We start from the raw sequence: 21,758 nt of genomic DNA, 5'->3' as shown, positions 1-21,758 counted from the left end.
AAAGAGTACTAATGCTGAGTTCCTCCAGCAATTTGTGTGTGTTGCTCGGATTTCCAGCATCTGCAGATTTTCTCTTGTTTGTGACTGGAGGCAGAACAAAGGTGATTTTCACAACAGCTGATGTAAAAGATTTTGTTCCCTTTCTCCGAGTTCCCGATCCTTGCATTTAGACAGCTGGAGCTCAGCTCTGTCTGAGAGACCCATCGGTTCCCATTCCCTCATCAGCCGGAAGCTCCCCGGGGCCCGTGTACGGATGGTGGGGCTGAGAGAGAGGGAAGAGAGCAGGACTGTCCCGGGATTGCGGGTCACGGAGTCCGGAGTCACAGCAACTACCCGAAGTCGGTGTTGGAAACGCCGCCCGGTGAGACCCCCAACCCGGAGACCCCTTCTCACCTCAACCGATCATCCGGGGCCTTTTGTGCCCCGAGCGCTGGTGAGCTCGAGCTTGGTCGGTTTAACGGCCGGGCTAGTAACCACGTGACCAGCCCCTCCCCCAGTGGTGTCAACAGAGCATTCATGCGCTGCTCTATTCTCATTGGTGCGAAGCGATGTCAATCAATACTTCCAACCAATAGAGGAGGCGGACCAGCCGAGAGGGCGTTACCCCCGCTGACTCCGTCTCCCGAACTTTCCGTCACGGCGGGACAACCGTCAAAGTAAATGTCCGCTTTCTGATTTATTTCCATTTCCCTCCGAGGGAAGTTGGGGCGTTTGTGAAGCGTCTCCTGCGGCCGGAGTCTGATGTGTCACTGAGAGGTAGGAGGAGACCGCTCGGCCCGTCGGTTTGATGCCGGTTCCCCGGGGAGGGAGAGGATGAAGACGGTGAGAGAGGGGGCGGACAGGATGTTTGTCCCGGTGGGGACAGGAGGGGCTCATCTGTGGAAATGTCTGAGCCCACGGTGGTGGCGATTCACCACATTGGGGGGCAAACACCGGCAGACTGTTGCCCTGCAAGCGGGGCCGATGGTCCGAGCAAAGTGACAATTATTTGTGTTTTGTTGAGACTGTACCGGGAATATGGTGTAAAATCCCGCTCCCCACACTAACACGGGTCACACAGACCAAAGAACAAACTGCCGGAGGAACTCAGTGGGTCGGGCAGCATCTGTGGAGGGAAATGGACCGTCAACATTTCGGGCCGAGACCCTCCCTCTGGACTGAGAGTGGACGGGAAATAGTCCGAGAAAAGAGGTGAGGGGTGGGGATGGGGCAAGAGCTGGGGAGTGAGAGGTGGATCCAGGTGAGGGGGAGGTGGGAAGGTGGAAATAGTGACGGGGTGGGAGGTGAGTGTTTGGGGCAACACGGGGCTGCAGAAGATGGAAATTAATTCCACGATCGAGGAGTGAGGGGGCGGAGTCACCGGGTCACGTGGGAGACCCTCCACCCGTCACGTGATCCCGGGTCTCGCTCCCGTTAAACGCAGATCTGCAGCATCCGCGGGGTTTTGCTTCCGAGGCCCCGCCTCCGCCCCGCCCTCACAGTCCCCGGATGGGCGCTGATTTTCTTTCCGTTCTCTGTTGAAGCGGATCGCTGTCTGCGGGGCAAATAGAGCAGGTTCCCGTCGGTGAGTATTGAGGCCGGTCACCAGGGTGAAGGAGACCGACAATTTCCCATCGGAGAGTACTGAAGCCGATCCCGGGGGGAGCGGGGACCTGATGTTTGGCGGTGAGTTCCGCTAACTTCCTCGAACTGGCGGCCTTGGGGTCGGTCCCAGTTGTGAGACCTTCACACGGAAGAGTCTGAGATGAGCCGCCGCTCAGCCTCTGGTGATCTGGTCCCCGGAGCGGGATGAGGTGGTGATGCCGAGACCGAACCCATCCGGTGAGTTGTACCTGGGGACCTTTATCTCCATCACCCGGCCCGGTCTCGGATCCAAACTTCACCTGGATCGATAGTTGTTTTACATATTTCCAGCAGACTGGAAGCGGCCATTCGTCCCGTTGTGTTCTTGCAGACTCGAGGGTTAAACATAGTAATAGCACCCTTGGGTCACTGCTTCACGTGTATGAGTAGTTTCATCTTTCCCCGTTCAGACAGGACAGTGAGATCCAGATCTCTCATGTCCTCTCGGGGGTCTGGGAAGTTTATTTACATTTTCTTTCCATGACTACGACTTGCCGAAATGCTGACAGTGTTTCCCGATATCTGGCTCGGTTAATGAGAGAATTAAGTCTTGTTCATTTATCTGGGTTTCTCATAATTATGTACACTCCCTCCAGAAGTTCCAAAGGAGCAACCCAGTCTGTCTAATATTTCCACACGATTAAAATGGGGAATCTTTATTTTGTTTTACATGTACAGAGGTTGAGTGAAAACCGTGAGTTCGGTATTATCCGCACAGATCAATACATTGCAGCAGTTCATTGAGGTAAAGCAATACCAGAGTGGAACAAATCCTTATGGTTACAGAGAAAGTGCAGTGTAGGTAGATATGTGGTGCAAGGTCACATCGATTTAGACTGTGAGGTCAGGAGTCCACTCATCACCCTGGGGAACATTCAGTTCGCTTATAACAGCAGAATGGACATCTTCATGGAGCCTGGGTGGTATGTTTCTGTTTTATTTTATCTTCACCCCTGTGGGAGGGTGAGAAGTGAGAATGTTCAGGTTGTGGGGATCTTTCATTACGTTGGCTGCTTTACTGAGGCGGTGGGAAGTGTAGACTGAGTCCATGGAGGGGAGGTTGGTTTCTATGATGTGCTCAGCTGTGTCCACAGTTCTCCACTACTTCATTCAGTTAAAGGAAGAGCAGTAGCTGTGTGAAGATGTGAAGTACCCAGATGGGATACTTTCTGCGGAGCATTGATGAAGTGTGTGAAGTGGAAAAGGGCATATACCAAAGTTATTGTTTGTTCTGGCTTTGGTATACTACTGATATCTGTTATCTACTAGTGAGTACTATCATTTCAGGATCTGTGTTTTGCTGGAGGACCATCAGAGATCGCCCTTGATCCCCTGCTCCCATCTGGCTCCATCTGCTCATCCCCTGCCCATCTTGTTCAATCTCTGTCCAGCCTGTATCTCACCACCTCAATGATATATATCACCCATCTTGTTCAATCTCTGTCCAGCCTGTATCTCACCACCTCAATGATATATATCACCCATCTTGTTCAATCTCTGTCCAGCCTGTATCTCACCACCTCAATGATATATATCACCCATCTTGTTCAATCTCTGTCCAGCCTGTATCTCACCACCTCAATGATATATATCACCCATCTTGTTCACTCCCTGTCCAGCCTGTATCTCACCACCTCAATGATATATATCAACCATCTTGTTCAATCTCTGTCCAGCCTGTATCTCACCACCTCAATGATATATGTCACCCATCTTGTTCAACCTCTGTCCAGCCTGTATACAGTACCATTGCTGCAATGATATATTTCAGCAATCTCTCTTTCAAACTTTGTCTTCATTGTGAAGTTTTGTTTTGCATCTTTTCCAGGATTGGGTTTTTGATAGCTGGAGCTACCAGAGGTTTAATTGAACACAGCAGGTGGCAGGGTAAAAGCAGCCATTTCAATTTTAGTTTCCCCGTTACAAAATGGCTGCAGTGTTAATCTTTGTAATACTGACACTCACAGCATCTGATGTTGAGTTTGTTGTTTCCTTTTTCGGTTATTTTCGGTGAGCCACTTCCTCCGTTTCCAGGGTAACAGCCCGTCAGAGCTGCAGCAAGTGTTGTACTTTTTATCGCTCTGTGGTCACCGGCTCTCAGCGTAGAGACAGTGGCCGCAGAAGCAAATGTAACAGAGTGACAGTGGGAGGAAAGGATGCTGTGAGCATTGACTGTATGGAATGTATTACACCAGGGTCAGAATGAACTGAGAACTAACAAATGGGTTGGGGTGGGGTGGCATTTACAATTTAGGGTGTTGCTGATATTTTACAATCAGTTACTATCAGTGAATTAAAATGAAGAGGGAGAGAATACTACAGTTGCAGGAAATTTAAAGGAAGGAGGAGAAAATACTGGAAATGCTCAGCAGGTCAGCAGCACCTTGGACAGTCTCAGTTCTGAAACTGGGTCTTCCACCATTTGTCCTTTCAGAGATGTAGTCTGACGTACTGAGTTCCCAGCATTTTCTACTTTATAATTTTACATTTTGTTCCTGCTACACTGCAGGAAACATGGCAGCCAGCTGTACTGGGCGAGATCCCACGCAGCAAGAAGATTGAACTGGCATTAGCTGAGACACTGCCGCATATTACCAGCGGCAAAGAGCCCTGGGAGAGTTGGTGCTTGAGATATAATCTTGGGATGGGGTCTCCAGGAATATGGAACTGGCAGTGTTTGGGCTTCGGTCCACGTTGGCGCGTTTACAGATGCGGCTGGATTTTCCTCCTTCCGCAGTGAAGCAGACGTCTCCGGGGGCTGGATATTGGTAGCGTGAATCTCTCAGTGTGAGATGTGGGAAAGATGTGCGAGGCTCTCGGTGTGGGCTGTGACCCTCAGAGGTTGGATTCCGGGACATCACACATGTTTTGACCCAGATAAAATGAATCAGGGGATCAGGTTGTTCGGGTTTATGAGATGTTGAGCGAGTATTTCTGTTCTGTGCTCAGATGTTTGGTTCTGAAGTTCCTTTGGAAGCAAAGCAGGAAATGAGTTTCCATTCCATCCCTCACAGGGAGTGGCTGTGATTAAATATGCTTTTGTCTGTTTGCACCAGTAGATATAGACAGGGGTTTCAGAATTCAATTGACATTTTGAAATTCCCCCCTCACTGTCACCTGTCTATCTGCCAGTGGGAGTCAAAGAGAAACTCAAGATGCTGAAGATAGAACAGAACACAGAACAGTACATCACAGGAACAGGCGCATCGGCCACAATGGTGCGCCAAACCAGCTGAAAAGTTAATCAACCTCCCCAATAACTCCCACCTATACAATTTCCATATGCTCTCAATCTTCCTCACACCCATGTGCCTATCTGAACGTCTCTTAAAAGCCCCCGTGTATTTGCTTCCACTACCATAACAGACAGCAGATTCCAAGCATCTACACCTCTCTGAGTAGAACAACTTACCCTCACATTTCCTTTGCATCCACTCCCTCACACCTTCATTACATGTCCTCTGGTATTAGACATTTCTAAACAGCGAAAAGATACTCCTTGTCTACTCTATCTATGTCTTTCATAATCTTAGAAACCTCTATCTGGTTTATGTCTATGCTTCATTATCTCTCCGGTTAAAGTTAGATCTGGGCTGAGAGATTTATTGGAAGAAAAGCCCATGACTGGAACAAAACCACAACTGAAGATGAGGGAACAGCAACAATGAAACAGCCCGAGGACTGAGAGCACCATCCTGAATCAGAGTTTCCACTGATTCACTCAGGAGAAAGTTTGGTGAGTCTCAGTTACTCAAACGCTAGTCCTTTAGACATTACGTTTCTGTACCATGGAAAGTAGGAAATAGCTGAAGTGAGACTTAATAAGCCTAGAAATACCATTTATGCCTCTATCAGGCCCAGTTGCAATCATTCTAGATCTACTAATGTACTGTCAGCAGCAGCTCTGTGAAGCCATGCACATTCCCTCATATTGTTTGCTCATTTCAAACATCACTTCTGATGTTTCCTTGCTTGTCTGTGTTAGGTCACAATTATCTCAAAATGCGTTGAGAATTTCCTCCCTTTAGAAGACGCCGCAGTTGTCTCCTGCTGTAGTGACCGCAGAAATGTGGAGTGACCATGAACTACAGCAACATGTCATTGATTCCTCTGTCTATTGCAAGCTGTAATGATATAGTTGCCTAGAATATGTTTGAGCAAGCCTCTGCAAAGAGCAAACCCTCTTGAAACCAAATGTTCCAGCACCACATTTCATTCAGTCCTAACTAGCAACAGCCAACCAATAATTTATATTTACGTACCCTGTCGTCATCAAGTACTTTTCTACTAATAAATTGTCAGAACCTACGAATCTGTGATGAAGCAGAATTAGGTTTTACAATGTTCCCATTTGACCCTGTACCAAAGGCATGGGTTATATCTGTACTTGAGATGATCAAATGTTCTTGTAGCCAGGACTGCTGGAGCTGCCGGGGTTGGTTTAAACTCAGTCGTTGTGGGATGGGAACCAGAGTGTTTGGTCAGGTGATAGAACAGTTGATATAAAGGTAGATGCAATGTTCAAAGAGACTGTGGAAGGATCGGTTGTGGACAGGGCATCAGGTAGTGAGTTAGAAATGTGTTTAATTCAATACAACAAGTATTAAGAATAAAAGTAACTTAGAACATGGATGGTACATGTTATCACCATTACACAGACGTGACTGTTACAAGGGCAGGATTGGTGTTTGATGCTCCAGGTTTTAGTTGTTTCATAATACATATGGGGGTGGGGGGTGAAAGGGGGAGAATTGTCTGTACTAATTAGGGATGGTATCACAGCTACATAAACAGAGGACATCGATGTGGGTGAAATTCAGAAATAGGAAGGGGGCTATCATTCTGTGAGTATTCTATAGGCCTCCCCCAAAGCCACGGGGATAATGAGAGCAGATAACTTGGCAGCGTTGGGAAAGGTGCAGAAGCAAGAAGGTTGTTATCATTGTTGATCTCAACTTCCCTGATGTTGATTCCACCTCCTTGCTCCAAAATGTGTCAATGAGGCAGAATGTGTTGTGTGTCCAGGAAGGATTCTTGACACAGTATGTGTATGGGCTAACTCGAGGAGTTGCCGTACTGTATCTAGTATGAGGCAATGATGCTGGTCAGGTGACAGATGTCACAATGGGTGGCCCTTTTGAGACAGTGACCACAACACCCCAACTTTTATCATGGTCATGGACAAGGATAATAGCAGACCCTACGAGACAGTATTTAATTAGTGGATGGATAGTTGCAATGGTATTCGGAGCAACTTGAGAGTGTAAATTGGGAAAACATTTTTAAAGGGAAATGCACAATGGAACTGTGAAGGCTGTTTCAGGAACACCTCAATGCAGTTCGAGGTAGATTTGTTCCACAAAAAGTGAAAGAATGTTTATATAAACAAACCGTGGTTCACAAGAGATGGGAACATTTAAGCAACAGGGAAAAGGACTCATTATTTAGGTTTAGGAAGCAACATTCAAGCAAGGCTCCAGAGAATTATAAGGTAGCCTGGATGGAGCTTAAGAAGTGACTTAGAGGTCAAAGGGAACTTGAAGTCCTTGGGAAGTAGGATAAAGGAAAGCTCAAGGCATTCTACATGTGGGTGAAGAAGAGGATGGTGAATAGATTGAGGGTAGGACTCGGACTACTCAGGAGCAAAGGTGGAAATGTGCCTGGAGGATGCGGTGATTGGCAAGATGTTTAATGAATGCTTTGCTTCAGAGTTACCAATGAGATGGACAGTGATTGTGACGATAACATAGCAGCATGGAAACGTTCAGAAAGAGATGTTGTTGAATCTACCAATACACACCACGTTACTACAGGAAGTGAGGGGGGAGGTTACGGGGCATTGACAATGATCATTGTATCCTCTCTGGCCACAGGGGTAGTAACACATGATTGGAGGCTGTCAAATGTTGTTCTGTAATTCAATAAACCCAGTAGGTTTAATCCTGGGGATTATAGACCAGTGAGTGTTACATCAGGGGGTGGGCCAACCCTTGGAACGGATACTTGGGGACAGAAACTTTGAGCATTTGGAGAAACATAAGCTTACTACGGGGTGCCACTTTGGTTTTTTGGTGGTAAGTGGAGAAAATGGAAGGGGAGGTGCCGGAGATAATTTTCCACAATATGGACCGATCACACACAGAATATCTACCAACACTTGGATCGACAGAGACTGATCAGGAGTCACCATGGCATTGTGCATGGAAAGTTGTGTTGAACAATACATTTTAAGGTTTTGAAGATGATTGTCAGTGAGGGTGGGGGAGTGGATGTTGTACATTGAACTACAGTAAAGCCTTTGGCAAGATGCCTCATGACAGCTTGGTCTGGGAGATAAGGTCCCATGCGGTACAGAGAGAGAAAGTTAGATGGATTTAAAAATTGCCTTGAAGGTAGCAAGCAAAGAGTGGTGGTTGAAGGCTTCTCCTCAGAATGGGGGCGGGTAACTAGTGGTGTACCACAAAGCTACAAGTTGGGACATTTGATATTCGTTATTTGATAGCAATGATTTGAATGCAAGTGCACAAGCTTGACCAGTAAGTTCACAGATGACACAAAATTAGTAGATGGTACTCACGGTGAAGATTATCGTAGTTTATAGGGGATCTAAATGGGCAGAGGAGTGGTAAATAGATAGTAAAACCAACACGAGCAGCAACGGTTTCATGCAGAGGCTGGTGATGATGTGGAGGGTACGGACAGAGGAAGTGGACGAGGCAGCACAATTGTATAATTCTAGAAGCATTTGGGATGTGTAGATAGAGTGAAGAGGCCAGGAGGGAAATGGATCAAACACAGGAAATTGGGGCCATCTCCGTGGGCAATGTGGTCAGCATTGTCTCGTTGGGCTGAAGGGTCTGTGTCTGTGATCTGTTGCTCTGTGACTCTATCAGTAGGATTTGCCAGATATCACTGGACAGACATGCAGACGTGGTAACAGTTAACAGGGAATGTTTGGTCCCTAAGTGAACTGCTGCTCTGATACAGGGGATGGCAATACTGTCACATTTGCAAAGTATTCCTACTCCGTCTGACTCACTGTCTGCTTGTTTTGTGTAATTCAGGGCATCACTAGCAGGCGGGGCTGTCCTACACCGTGACCAAATGTAAACAAGAGGACAACAATCAACAATCGTTAGTCAGAATCAGAATGGCTACAGGTACGTTCACTGGGATCTTTATAATTAAACCTCTGCCCTGTGGTGCACAATAGTTCAGATGAAGAAACTTACACAGGCGCTAACAGGGCAGAGAAAATTTTCATCAAGCAGTGTCATTGATGCCACTGGTAAAGCGGCTTTGTGTAATCGATCAGTCCAACAGTCCCAGCGCAGGGACCTGACACCAGTAATGGTCGAATGACTCCGTTCACCAGGCAAAGCTCCACCTGAGTGAAAGGAGCCGGAGACCCTGAATCAGCAGGTTGAGAGTGAAACACAAACAGGAATGTGACAACGGTGTTGTTTTAAGTAAAAGTCCAGGCTCAGGGTTTCGTTGCACTTCAGAGCCTGTTTAGAGGTGAAAGACATCTCCAACTTCCATTTATAAAATTCAGAAACAGGTGATAAGAGCATTTCCGGGATTTCAGAAATTGTGTGATGATATAACATTTCAGGTTTTGGCAGGGCAGCTATCAATTGCCCCCTCGATGCGGAAAGTAGATGAGGGGAATTTTCCAAACTCTGTTTTCTGTAACCGAGCCGAGAACATTGCCAGCCTTGGAAATGGCTGAGGATCAGGAGACACTTCATTTTAGATAAACTTGTGGTCTGGTTTGGTGTATCACTGTCTGGTATGGAGGGGCTACTGCACAGGACCGAAAGAAGCTGCAGGAAGTTGTAAATCTAGTCAGCTCTATCTTGGGCACTAGCCTACAAAGTATCCAGGACATCTTTAGGAAACGGGGTCTCGGAAAGGCAGCGTCCGTTATGAAGGACCTCCAGCACCCAGGGCATGCCCTTTTCTCACTGTTACCATCAGAAAGCAGGTACAGAAGCCTGAAGGCACACAGTCAGTGATTCAGGAACAGCTTCTTCCCCTCTGCCAGCCGATTCCTAAATGGACATTGAATCTTTGGACACTATCTTACTTTTTTTTTTAAATATACAGTCTTTCTGTTTTTGCACTTTAAAAAAAAATCTATTCAATATTTGTAATTGGTTTACTTGTTTATTTATTATTATTGTTATTATTTTTAATTTTATTCATTATTGTCTCTCTCTGCTAGATTATGTATTGCATTGAACTGCTGCTGCTAAGTTAACAAATTTCACATCACATGCCGGTGATATTAAACCTGATTCTGATTCTGTTTTAATACCCCGATCCATGTCTGGTCTGTGGCCAAATGGTGAAAGTGAGTTCTCAATATTTCTCTCTTGAGATGCTCTGCTAGCTGAATTTAATTTCCCAGTGCCTCTGATGGGAGACCCGGTATAACAAGTGACCAACTACCTGTCTCCTGTTGTCACAATAGGGGCGTTGGGATCAGACCAAAATGCGAGACACAGACACTGAAGTACAAGGATCTGGACTTGACTAGAGTAGGGATGTGACAGGATTCAGACCAGGAGCAGGGACAGGAATGCAGACTTGGGCTAGGGAAAGCGGCACCAAGACTAGGAACCATGGACTAGGAGATAAGGCTTGTACTCCGAGCCTGAGGCTGGATAAGGACACAGAACCTGGGTCTTGCCTCGGGCTCGGACCCCAGAACCAGGCAAGGACATGACATGGCTTCAGGACAGGACATGGCTGGGGTCTAGAGGACTGAGCTTGGAGACAGGCTGGGGTCTTTGCTCTTGAGGCTTGAGGCTGGGGTCTTGGGTCTTGAGCTTGGCTTGCAGGCTGGGGTCTTGGGTCTTGAGCTTGGCTTGCAGGCTGGGAGTTTGGCTGCGGGATCGTTGAGGCTTGGGTTCTCGGAGCTGGGCTGTGGGATCGTCGAGGCTTGGGTTCTCGGAGCTGGGCTGCGGGATCGTCGAGGCTTGGGTTCTCGGAGCTGGGCTGCAGGATCGTCGAGGCTTGGGTTCTCGGAGCTGGGCTGTGGGATCGTCGAGGCTTGGGTTCTCGGAGCTCAGAGACAGACCGGGAACCGAACATCAACACAGAGCCGGGACTTATCCTTCGACAAGCCGGGACTCATCATTAACACGACACTAACATGAGACAGGACAGAACGTAGACATCGAGTCGGGACTTGTCCTAAGACAAGCCGGGACTGAACTTCATCTCCACACGAAGGTGGTACAGGTCCCTCCGTCAGGTAACGGCAGAACGGCCGGACTTACCCCACCGAGGCGAGGACAAGACAAGACCCTCCGTCAGGTAACGGCAGAACGGCCGGACTTACCCCACCGAGGCGAGGACAAGACAAGACCCTCCGTCAGGTAACGGCAGAACGGCCGGACTTACCCCACCGAGGCGAGGACAAGACAAGACCCTCCGTCAGGTAACGGCAGAACGGCCGGACTTACCCCACCGAGGCGAGGACAAGACAAGACCCTCCGTCAGGTAACGGCAGAACGGCCGGACGTACCCCACCAAGGCGAGGACAGGACAAGATAAGACCCTCCGCAGGGCAATGGCAAAACGGCCTGTCTTACCCCACTGAGGTGAGGACAAGACAAGACAGATCCCCCCACAGGGCAATGGCAAAACGGCCTGACTTACCCCACGGAGGCGAGGACAAGGAGAGACAAGACCCTCCACGGGGCAACGTTAGAACGGCCCAACTTACCCCATCGAGGCCAAGACAAGACCCTCCGCAGGTAACGGCAGAACGGGTGGACTTACCCCACGGAGGCGAGGACAGGACAAGACAAGACAGGACCCTCCGCAGGGCAACGGAAAAATGGCCTGTCTTACCCCACGGAGGCGAGGACAAGGAGAGACAAACACCAAAGAATGACAGACAGTTCCATCTCTGCTCCGGGGAAGCTCCGAGTCTCATTTCGGCCAGCAACCTCAGCTGGCCACGGAAACACCCGGATCCCGATCTAGCTCAGAGTGGCTGACGGCCACTCAGCTGGCTCAGGAAACAGCCAAGTCCATACCACAAAGGGTACTGTAAAATGAGTGGTAACAAGGCTCCATGAAGCAGTGGTCCTCCAACCAGGCCTAGAGATCACAAATGGTTTCACTGGCCTTCCATCAGCAGGTTGCTCCAAGGGGGCCTGACAAGACAAACCAGCCGCCCACACTCGACCCCAGCGCTACTTACGTTGCAAGCCCCAGATTCGAATCAGGTGCCTGTGATTAATTCAACCAAACGAGGGACAGCTGGAAGACCCGGAGTCCTGAGTCCACGGACCAGACCATGAACCGGAATGTGGACTTCACAGACCGGACCATGACATAACCATTATTGGGCCTTGGTTGCACCCAACAATCTGAGGGATTTAGAGGAACAAATTTGTAGAGAGATTGCAGACCATGCCAAGAAACAAAGGTTGATTCAGTAACTCATTTTAACTTTCTATATATTGACTGGGACTCCCATACTGTAAAAGTAGATGGGGTAGAGTTTGTCAAATGTGCCCTTAATCATTGCGTAGAATTCCTGATCCAGAAGTGTGCAATAAGCTGTGAGGAAATAATCCATGGCTGGTGACAGAAATTAGTGATCATAATTCCATGAGATTCAAAGTAAATATGGAAAAAGAGAGGTCTGGATCATAGGTTGAGATTCTAAATTAGAGAAAGGACAATTTTGATGGTGTCAGAAAGGATCTGACAAGTGTGGTTTGGGACAGGCTGTTCTCTGGCAAAGGATTAATTGCCAGAGTTGATTGGCTATATTTAAGAGGGAGTTAGATATGGCCCTTGTGGCTACGGGGGTCAGGGGGTATGGAGGGAAGGCTGGGGCGGGGTTCTGAGTTGGATGATCAGCCATGATCATACTGAATGGCGGTGCAGGCTCGAAGGGCCGAATGGCCTACTCCTGCACCTATTTTCTATGTAAGAGGAAGGTCTTCAGAAGTGAAATTTTGACAGTGTGGAGTTTGTATGTGCCTACCAAAATAATAGTTGAAAGGTAACTGGTGCAGGGAACCTTGGTTTTCAAGAGATATTGAGTCTCCGGATATTTTGTTCCTCTAAATGCCTCAGACTGTTGGGTGCTACCAAGACTCATTAATGACTACAATATCATAATTCCACCCCCTGAGCTCATCTGACTTTTCTTTTATTCGTCATTTGTAGATATCTAAAAGCTTCCCAATAGTTTTTGTTATTTTTTTTTGCCCTCTCTTTGGCTTTTATGTTGGCCTTGGCTTCTCATTTCAGCCATGGTTGTGTCCTCCTGCCTTTCCAATGCTTCCAATTCTTTGGGATGTATTGATCACTGAGCTCCTGAATTGCTCCCAGAAACTCCAGCCATTGCTGCTCCTTGTCACTCCTACCTTTTCCCTTCCAAAAATTTTGGCCAGCTTGTCTGTCATAAAAAAAAAATGGAGAGGTTCAGTATGGAAACAGGCTATTTGGCCCATGTAGTCAATGCTGAAAAAAACACATAAGCTGTCTGATGCAACTACCTGCACCGAGACCATCGCCCTCCATACCCCTACCATCCAGGCTCCCAAACAAACTACTTTTAAATGGTGAAACTGAGCTCATATTCACCACTTGTGCTGACATCTCATTCCACACGTCATGACCATTTCAGTAAAGAGCTTTTCCAAATGTTTCTGTTTAATTTTCACCTTCCCCCCCCTTACCCATGACCTCTGGTTGTCATCCCAACCAACCTCAGTGGAAAAAGCTGCTTGCATTTACCCTATCTATGCCCTCATAACTTTGTATACTTCGAACAAATCCTCAAAGTAATGTATGATTTCCTTGTTGATGTTTAGAGCATTTTTTAGCTGTACAAGATGATGAGGGGCATTGATCATGTGGATAGCCAGATTTTTTGTTCCCAGGGCTGAAATGGCTAACACGAGGGGCATAGTTTTAAGGTGCTTGGAAATAGATACCGAGGGGATGTCAGGGGTAAGTTTTTTACACAGAGAGTGGTGGGTGCGTGGAATGCACTGCCAGCTATTTGTGTGAGAGTGTTTCAATTACTGTGGGGCCAGGAACCCATGCAGCTCAGTGAGAACAGGGAATAATACCAATGGAGAGAGTCAAACTGAGCCAGGTCACAGACTGGAGATGGCAGAAATACCCCATTCTTATAGAGACAGGAAGAGCATCAGAGAATTTGTTGGTCATTCCAGATACAAGCACTGTGCCCAGTTAGAAGATGATTTCTCTCTCCAACTTGGGTTGAACTGCACTGGAACAGTGTGATGTCACATCACACCTTGACAACTCAAGTGATCTCATTTGAAATGTTGTCCTACACCTATTGATGGATTTTGTAAATCTTTTTACAGGTTACAAATGACAAGGAATTTGTCTGTGGGAATCTCGAACACAACACGCCAATTTTGCTGTCTCTGACCAGATATTTAAGAAGTGGAGCAAGGATTCACTCGATCATCCTTCCTGCTCAGACTCATTCGAAGAGATTCATTCGATCATCTGACCGACTGGTATTCCCGTCATTTTACACAGCGGGGAACCCATTCATCTGCTTCAGACAGTGGGAATGGATTCACTCCGTCATCTCGTATGAAGGTACATCAGCAAGTTCGCACTGGGACAAGGCCATTCACCTGTTCTGTGTGTGAGAAGGGATTCAGGCTGTCTTCCCACCTGTGGACACACCAGTCAGTTCAAACTGGGCAGAGGCTGGTCATCTGCTGAATTTGTGGGGAAGGATTCACTTGGTCATCTGAACTAATGGCTCACCAGCGACTTCACACCGGGGAGCGGCCATTCATTTGCTCAGACTGTGGGAAGGAATTCACTTGCTCATCTAAGCTAAAGGTACATCAGCGAGTTCACACTGGGGAGTGGCCGTTCACCTGCTCAGACTGTGGGAAAGGATTCACTGAGTCATTTCCCCTCAGAAGGCACCAGTCAGTTCACACCGGGGAGCGGCCATTTACCTGCTCAGACTGTGGGAAGGGATTCACTGAGTCATTTCACCTCAGAAGGCACCAGTCAGTTCACACTGGGGAGAGGCCATTCACCAGCTCGGACTGTGGGAAGGGATTCACTCGGTCATTTCACCTCAGAAGACACCAATCAGTTCAAACTGGGAAGAGGCCATTCACCTGCTCAGACTGTGGGAAGGGATTCACCGTATCAGCTCACCTACTGATTCACCAGTCAGTTCACACTGCAGTGAGGGATTTCACCTGCTCAGTCTGTGATAAGACATTCACTCAGTCATCCAACCTGCAGAGACACCAGCAAGTTCACACTGGGGAGAAGCCGTTCACCTGCTCAGACTGTGGAAAGGGATTCACTCGGTCATCCCACCTACAGAGTCACCAGCGAGTTCACACTGGGGAGTGGCCGTTCACCTGCTCAGACTGTGGGAAGGGATTCACTCAGGCATCTCACCTACGGAGACACCAGTCGGTTCACACTGGGGAGAGGCCGTTCACCTGCTCAGTCTGTGGGAAGACATTCACTCAGTCATCCAACCTACAGACACACCAGCGAATTCACACTGGGGAGAAGCCTTTCACCTGCTCAGACTGTGGGAAGGGATTCACACAGTTAGCTAGCCTACAAGGACACCAGTCAGTTCACACTGGGAAGAGGCCGTTCACCTGCTCAGACTGTGGGAAGGGATTCACCACATCGTCTCACCTTCTGAGTCACCAGTCAGTTCACACTGGGGAGAAGCCATTCACCTGCCCAGACTGTGGGAAGAGATTCTCTCAGTCATCTCACCTACATACACACCAGCGAGTTCACACTGGGGAGAAGCTGTTCACCTGCTCACACTGTGGAAAGGGATTCACTCGATCATCCACCCTACAGAGTCACCAGCGAGTTCACACTGTGGAGTGACTGTTCAGCTGCTCAGACTGTGGGAAGGGATCCACTCAGGCATCTCACCTACCGAGACACCAGTCAGTTCACTCTGGGGAATGGCCATTCACCTGGTCAGACTGTGGGAAGGGATTCAGTCAGTCATCTGATCTGTTGGCACACCAGTGAGTTCACACTGGTTAGAGGCTGATCACCTGCTCAGACTTTGGGAAGAGATTCTGTCAGCCATCTCCGCCAAATATGCATCATTGTGTTCACACTGGGGAGAGGGCCGTTCACCTGTTGTGAATGGGGAAGGGATTCACTCAGTAATCTAACCTTGTGACACACTACCAGGTTCACACTGGGGAGAAAGTTTCAATAAGCTGCATGCTGGATATTTGTCCATCACCGTTGCTGAATGCAATTTTGAGAGTGACTGTCGGTGCTGAACTCTGCAATTATTGTTGCTGCTCACCACACCCAGTTCTGCACCCTGGTCACTGGGCATGGGAGGAGTTTCTTCTGCATATTCACCTTTAATGGGACTGGAGTTTAATATTCTGGATCTGAGACAAATAAATCAGTTCTATTTTAAACTCTGTCTTCAGTACTTAGTGAATTTATAACACACCTAGTGTACAGTAGAGAGTCAACTGAGGTTGGCTGGACACTGCCAGTGATTGTGATCCACAACAGTCCTTTAAAATCCTCCACTGTTGTTCTCCTTTCGCTCTCCCTGTGGGATAGGTTCCAGTCACCACTCTTGGGTGAAGACGTTTCCTTTGAATTTTCTGCAGACTGAAGAAGTTGAGCTGACTGCAGTTCTGTCTGAGATGTTCTTTGCCTCTCAATTCTCTGGGCTGAGGAAGAATGCCATTGGGAATTAACCACCTTATTCAGGTCTTATTTCCACATTATGGTTCATTTTTTCCTGCTTCTAAAGGGTTGTTAGAGAACACCACTGTCCTCCAAAGACTGAAAGCAGAACGGGAAACCATCAGTTGAATGTTCAACGGAGCAGGATCAGAAACCAGAGGCGGGTCTGCACAGGGCAGAGTTTGGGGCTCTGGACGATGGTCGGGGTGAGAACGTATGATGAGGAGAAGGGAATCAGCAGTGGGGCGTGGTAACGAATGACAGAGTAGCAACATTTGGAAACTGATTGACAGAGAAAATAATTTGTTTGTCTGACTGACGACACAAACAATACCTGTGGTGAGATGCTCCACTGGTTGAGGACGTGTGTGTTGGGAACGGTTACATCTATTGAGGGAGTTGTTCCTGCTTGTTTATCCCATAATATTAAATCCAGATGGTTATTTTAGATTACCCTCTGTGTAATAATGTATTGGTTATCATATAAATTGTGAGATTCTGTCCCGATCTGGATCAGGCTTTATGGTGCTCTGATGAAGTTATGGTAGTCATTCCTAAGTTTGTATTTTAAAGCAAGATTTTGGTGAATGATATTTGCCACTTGATTGTAGCTGCATAGGTAATCAGATTGAGTTAAACTGCTGCAGGATCCTGGAATGAGTTTGATTGTGTCTGGTTTCTCTTGGCATTTTCTGCATTGATTGCTCGTTTGTTTGTATTGTACGTATTTTTTTTATTTTTTTTTGTTAACCACCTTGTCCTGTACTTCTGCAAGGAATCCCTCTGTATCTGGGAAGAGGTCTCCAACTCTCAGTTTAGATACAGGTTTCCCCCGCCATCCGAAGGTAGAGTGTTCCTATGAAACAGTTCGTAAGCCGAAATGTTGTAAATCGAAGAAGGAATTAACATTTATTTATATGGGAAAATTTTGTGAGCATTCGCAGACCCAAAAATAACCTACCAAATTATGCCAAACAACATTTAAAACCTAAAATAACAGTAACACATAGTAAAAGCAAGAATGATATGATAAATACACAGCCTATATAAAGTAGAAATACTTTTCCACAATCATTACTGAACTGTTCTCCGTAGCGAAAATCTCACGTAAGCGCCGTCGGCAGAAAATCTCACGCAAGGGCTGTTGGCAAAAACACGGTGCAAGCGCTCTCCAGTAACCTTTAAGCTATGAAGCTGCAAAATCATACCAAATAACACGTAAAAATACACAGCCGATATAAAGTAGAAATAATGTATGTACAGTGTAGTATCACTTACTGGAATTGGGAAGACAGCGCAGAGCACACGGATGATGGTGTGTTAGACTGAATTGATGCTGGTTGTCTGGTGTAGTGGCCCCCACCCTCCAGGCCGTCAACCCGATACATTGCCGCGAAGAACGCAGGGGTACAGCGGTAATCGGGAGGCATCCAGCACATCTTAAAAAAAAAAGCCAAAACAAACATGCTAATTAATTAGGTGCCACCCGTTATTGTCGGCCCAGAAGAGTGCTGATTTCCGATTGCGTCGTCTCTGATCTGGGCTGACAATTATGTGTCGGCACCTAATTAATTAGCATTTTTATTTCGGCTTTTTTCTTGTGTTGTGTGCCTCCTGGCTGGCTTTGCATTCTCTGCGAATCGGTATCTGTCCATGGCCTAGGGGTTGGGGTGGTGGGACACTGGGGTGTCATCTCGTCACCTGTTTCCATTAGAGCAGGCAGCTCTTTACCTTCTATCTCTGCTCGCCTCGATGTCGAAGGTCGAGGTTCGTCGTCTGCTGTGGCTGATATGGGAGGCTTGCTTGACTGCTGAGCCTCGCGCAGTTTCCTATCACACAGTTCTTTGTAAGGACTCAAACCATCCTGCAAATATCCCCTAACCCAACGTACCCTTTCAAAATTAAAGTCGTAATTTATCATTACTCATTCGGTTGCGATTGTTATCCTTTTTTCTCCCAATTGCATCAGCTCTTCATCTGTCAGTACTTGGTGATAGGATTCCAAAACCTCTACAACATCATGCTCGTCAGCTTCCACAAACCAAACTCACATTGTCCTTACTTCGTTCAGCACGATCAAAACGCTTAGTTATGTCTATTTTTACCGTAAGTGTAACACCCTAACGAGCTCTTTCAGGCTTTTCCGATACCATAGAACTCATCTTGCAAACGGCTGCTCACAGGCACATGTTAAAGCAAAGCAGTTCCCAATCCGGGGAGAGCGGCTGCTCGGGGCGTGCTGATTTTTTATCGTGCGCTGATCTTTTATCGCGCGCTGAATCTTTTTTTCGTAACAGTGAAAACACCTTTTGAAAGCGAAAACAGGGTACTAATGTAGGTCTTCCGTAACAGTGAGGTTTCGTAAAGCGAACGTTCGAAAAGTGGGGACACCTGTACTCGGTACTTCCTTGCCAACATCTAGTCTGCTCAGATCGTTGGGATGTCTCCCATGGAGGGTCAAACTCATTCCACTGGTTAATGTTTTCTTCCATGTTCATGATTTATTTTTCTGAGTTAGCCTCTCATTTAAGTTTTCTAGTCTGTATTTCTTATCACAATTGCATATACAGACATGGAGCGTTGAATCCTGTTCATTTCTGATGAAAATACATACTTAGTAGTGTAAGGGGTTTCTTCTTCATGTTAACTGCTACGGCTAATAAAATGGCTTCTCTGTAATATTAACTGTTGACGTAAGGGGTTCTCTGTAGCAGCATATTTGGGTTATAATCATAGATGACTTTGGAGTGCCATTGCTAAGCAACAGAATAGATGTTATTCTTTCTTGTGTGTGAAAGCTATTGATTTTGGTGGGCTTTGTTCAGAAGGCACGACGGGGACAGAGAGAGGAGACGCGACCCGCGAGATGCTGTAAGCTGGGCGACTGAACAGACCCCGAGCGGGAGTCTGAGGCCCAGGGTCTTCGGCAAGGAGAGGAGACGAGGACAGACTCGTGAGGAGTGTTTTGGTCGACCACCGAGGGTGGTCCCATTCGAGGGTCGGCAGAGTTCGGAGGAAAGAATACCTGATTCGTGACCTCCAACGATTTATTTGTGCACACAACTGATGGAGTTACTGACTTGGCGCCTTGATTGTATTTGTTTCTACTAACCCATCACCAAGAAGTACTCATGAAGTGTAATCATTTAATCGCATATGGTGTACTGTCTGTTATTTGGCGGTGTGGAGTACATCACACAGCATCCACACAAACTCGATTACCCAGTTTGGCAGAGCCGGAGACTGCTCCCCCGAGATGAAACCAAGCTGAGCGAGCCTGAGGCTTACCAGAAGGCTACAGAAGTTTTATCTGACTGTTGTGTTTTTTTTTCCATGTGTGTTATTTCTCTTCCTCCTCCTGTCCATGGTAGTGCTAATCTTAAGTGGGTCTGAGTGTAAATAGGCTTTTTCTAAAGTTGTCATTTCAGTTCTTATTTATCTTTCTAAATTTTACTGATTGAAATGGGACTAAGATATTTTCATTAAAAAAGTCAATGTCGGAAATGATGAAAATATTTTTTGCCTTTGTTGTATTTGTTAACTATTGAGCTCTGTGTGGCAGGTTTTTAAAGCCTTGAACTAAATTTTGTCAAAGTTTTCCCTATTTTGCACTACTTTCTATTGTCTTTGCTTGTTGATATTCCAGATACGTGGGTATCAAGAGTCCCGATGATGGGTCTTGGCCCGAAATGTTGAATCCCATCCATAGATGCTGCCTGACATGCTGACCTCCTGCAGCAATTTTTATGTAGTTTTCTAGATTTCTAGCATCTGTAGGTCCTCTTGTTTCCCAGATACTTATATGTTCCTTGAAAGAACAAGCCAAGAACAAGCTGGTAGTGGGATAGTGTGGCTCTGTTGCTAAAATATTAAATAAAATCATTAGAAAGAGGTGGCATAGGGTTGGAATGTGTAGAATCTGTGGGTAGAATTAAGGAAGAGCAAATGTAAAAAAAAATCCCTGATGGGAAATGTGTAGACACCTCTAAACAATAGTAAGTCTGTGGTCCACAAATGACAATGGGAGAGAGAAAGTGCGTGCCAAGAGGGCAATCTTACAATAGTCATGGGGGATTGTCATGCAGGTGATTAAGAACATTAGGATGATGTTGGTTTCAAGAGGAGGAATTCCTAGAATGCCTACAAGATACTTTTCTAAAGCAGCTCATGGTTGAGCCCACTTGGTGATCAGCTATTCTGGATTGGGTGTTGTAATGAACTGGAATTAATTAGGTCACTGAAGTTCAAAGAACCCTTAGGGGCAAGTGATCTTAATATGCTCAAATTCACTTTGACATTTGAGAAGGAGAAGCTAAAATCAGATGTGGAATAAAAAGAATTAGAAAGGCATGAGAGAAAAATTGGTCAAAATTGATTTGCAAAGAACATGGGCAAGGATGAAGACAGAGCAGCAATGTCTGGAGTTTCTGGAAGCAATTCAGAAGGTACAAGATATACACAGTGGCAGGCAAAAGTCTGGGCATCCCTGGTCAAAATTTCTGTTACTGTGAATAGCTAAGCGAGTAAAAGATGACCTGATTTCCAAAAGGCATAAAGTTAAAGGTGACACATTTCTTTAATAATTTAAGCAAGATTACAGTTTTATTTCCATCTTTTACAGTTTAAAAATAACAAAAAAAGGAAAAGGGCCCGAAGCAAAAGTTTGGGCACCCTGCATGGTCAGTACTTAGTAATACCCCCTTTGGCAAGTATCACAGCTTGTAAATGCTTTTTGTAGCCAGCTAAGAGTCTTTCAATTCTTGTTTGGGTAAATTTCTGGGTTCAGTCATTAGCAGCAAAGTACTGACTGTGGAAATTACAAATCAGAATATTATTGGAGTCACAGAGCCCAGCAGCACTGAAACAGGCCCTTCGGCCCTTCTAGTGAATGCCGACCTGTTTCTGTTTTTACTGCCCAGTTCCAATTACCTGCACCATAGCCTCCATACACCTCCCATCCATTGTCCTCACCCAAATTTCTCTTTAGTGTCTAAATCGAACCCACATCCACCACTTCCACTGGCAGCTCATTCCACACTCCCATGAACCACTGAGTGAAGAATTCCCCTTCAGACTCCCCTGAAAGAATTCACTTTAACCCTGAACATATGCCTAATGTGGGGGTGCGAGGGAAGATGGGGTAGAGAGGGAAGATAGTAAGGGGAGGGGGTGGTCGAATGCAGAGAGGGAAACAAGATGGAGTGTTTATACTTAATATCTTTCAGAAAAAGTAATTGTTTGAACTTACTTGCTGCAAACCTACTATCCACACCCTGCACATTCTCAACCAAATTATTGATCTAGATGACAAGTAGAAATGTTCAAAGTAAATTTTATTATCAGAGTACATATATGTCACTACATAGAACCTTGAGATTATTTTTCCT

The 21,758-nt window shown here is 46.5% G+C and overlaps 1 protein-coding gene across 1 annotated transcript; it reads left to right on the top strand.

The window, feature by feature from the left end:
* The first annotated feature begins 4,313 nt into the window (after positions 1–4,313).
* On the top strand, positions 4,314–19,884 carry LOC140208344 (uncharacterized). Its single transcript, XM_072276945.1, has 4 exons — positions 4,314–5,359; positions 8,688–8,783; positions 13,998–16,577; positions 19,197–19,884. The coding sequence occupies exon 3, from the start codon at positions 14,407–14,409 to the stop codon at positions 15,529–15,531; it is 1,125 nt and encodes a 374-aa protein (XP_072133046.1). The 5' UTR covers positions 4,314–5,359; positions 8,688–8,783; positions 13,998–14,406; the 3' UTR covers positions 15,532–16,577; positions 19,197–19,884.
* The last annotated feature ends 1,874 nt before the right edge of the window (positions 19,885–21,758 follow it).

Source organism: Mobula birostris, chromosome 13 (assembly GCF_030028105.1).
Source record: "Mobula birostris isolate sMobBir1 chromosome 13, sMobBir1.hap1, whole genome shotgun sequence".
NCBI classification, from domain to species: Eukaryota; Metazoa; Chordata; class Chondrichthyes; order Myliobatiformes; family Myliobatidae; genus Mobula; species Mobula birostris.
The sequence above is the reverse complement of the archived record's forward strand: the minus strand, read 5'-3'. Positions and strand labels throughout refer to the sequence as shown.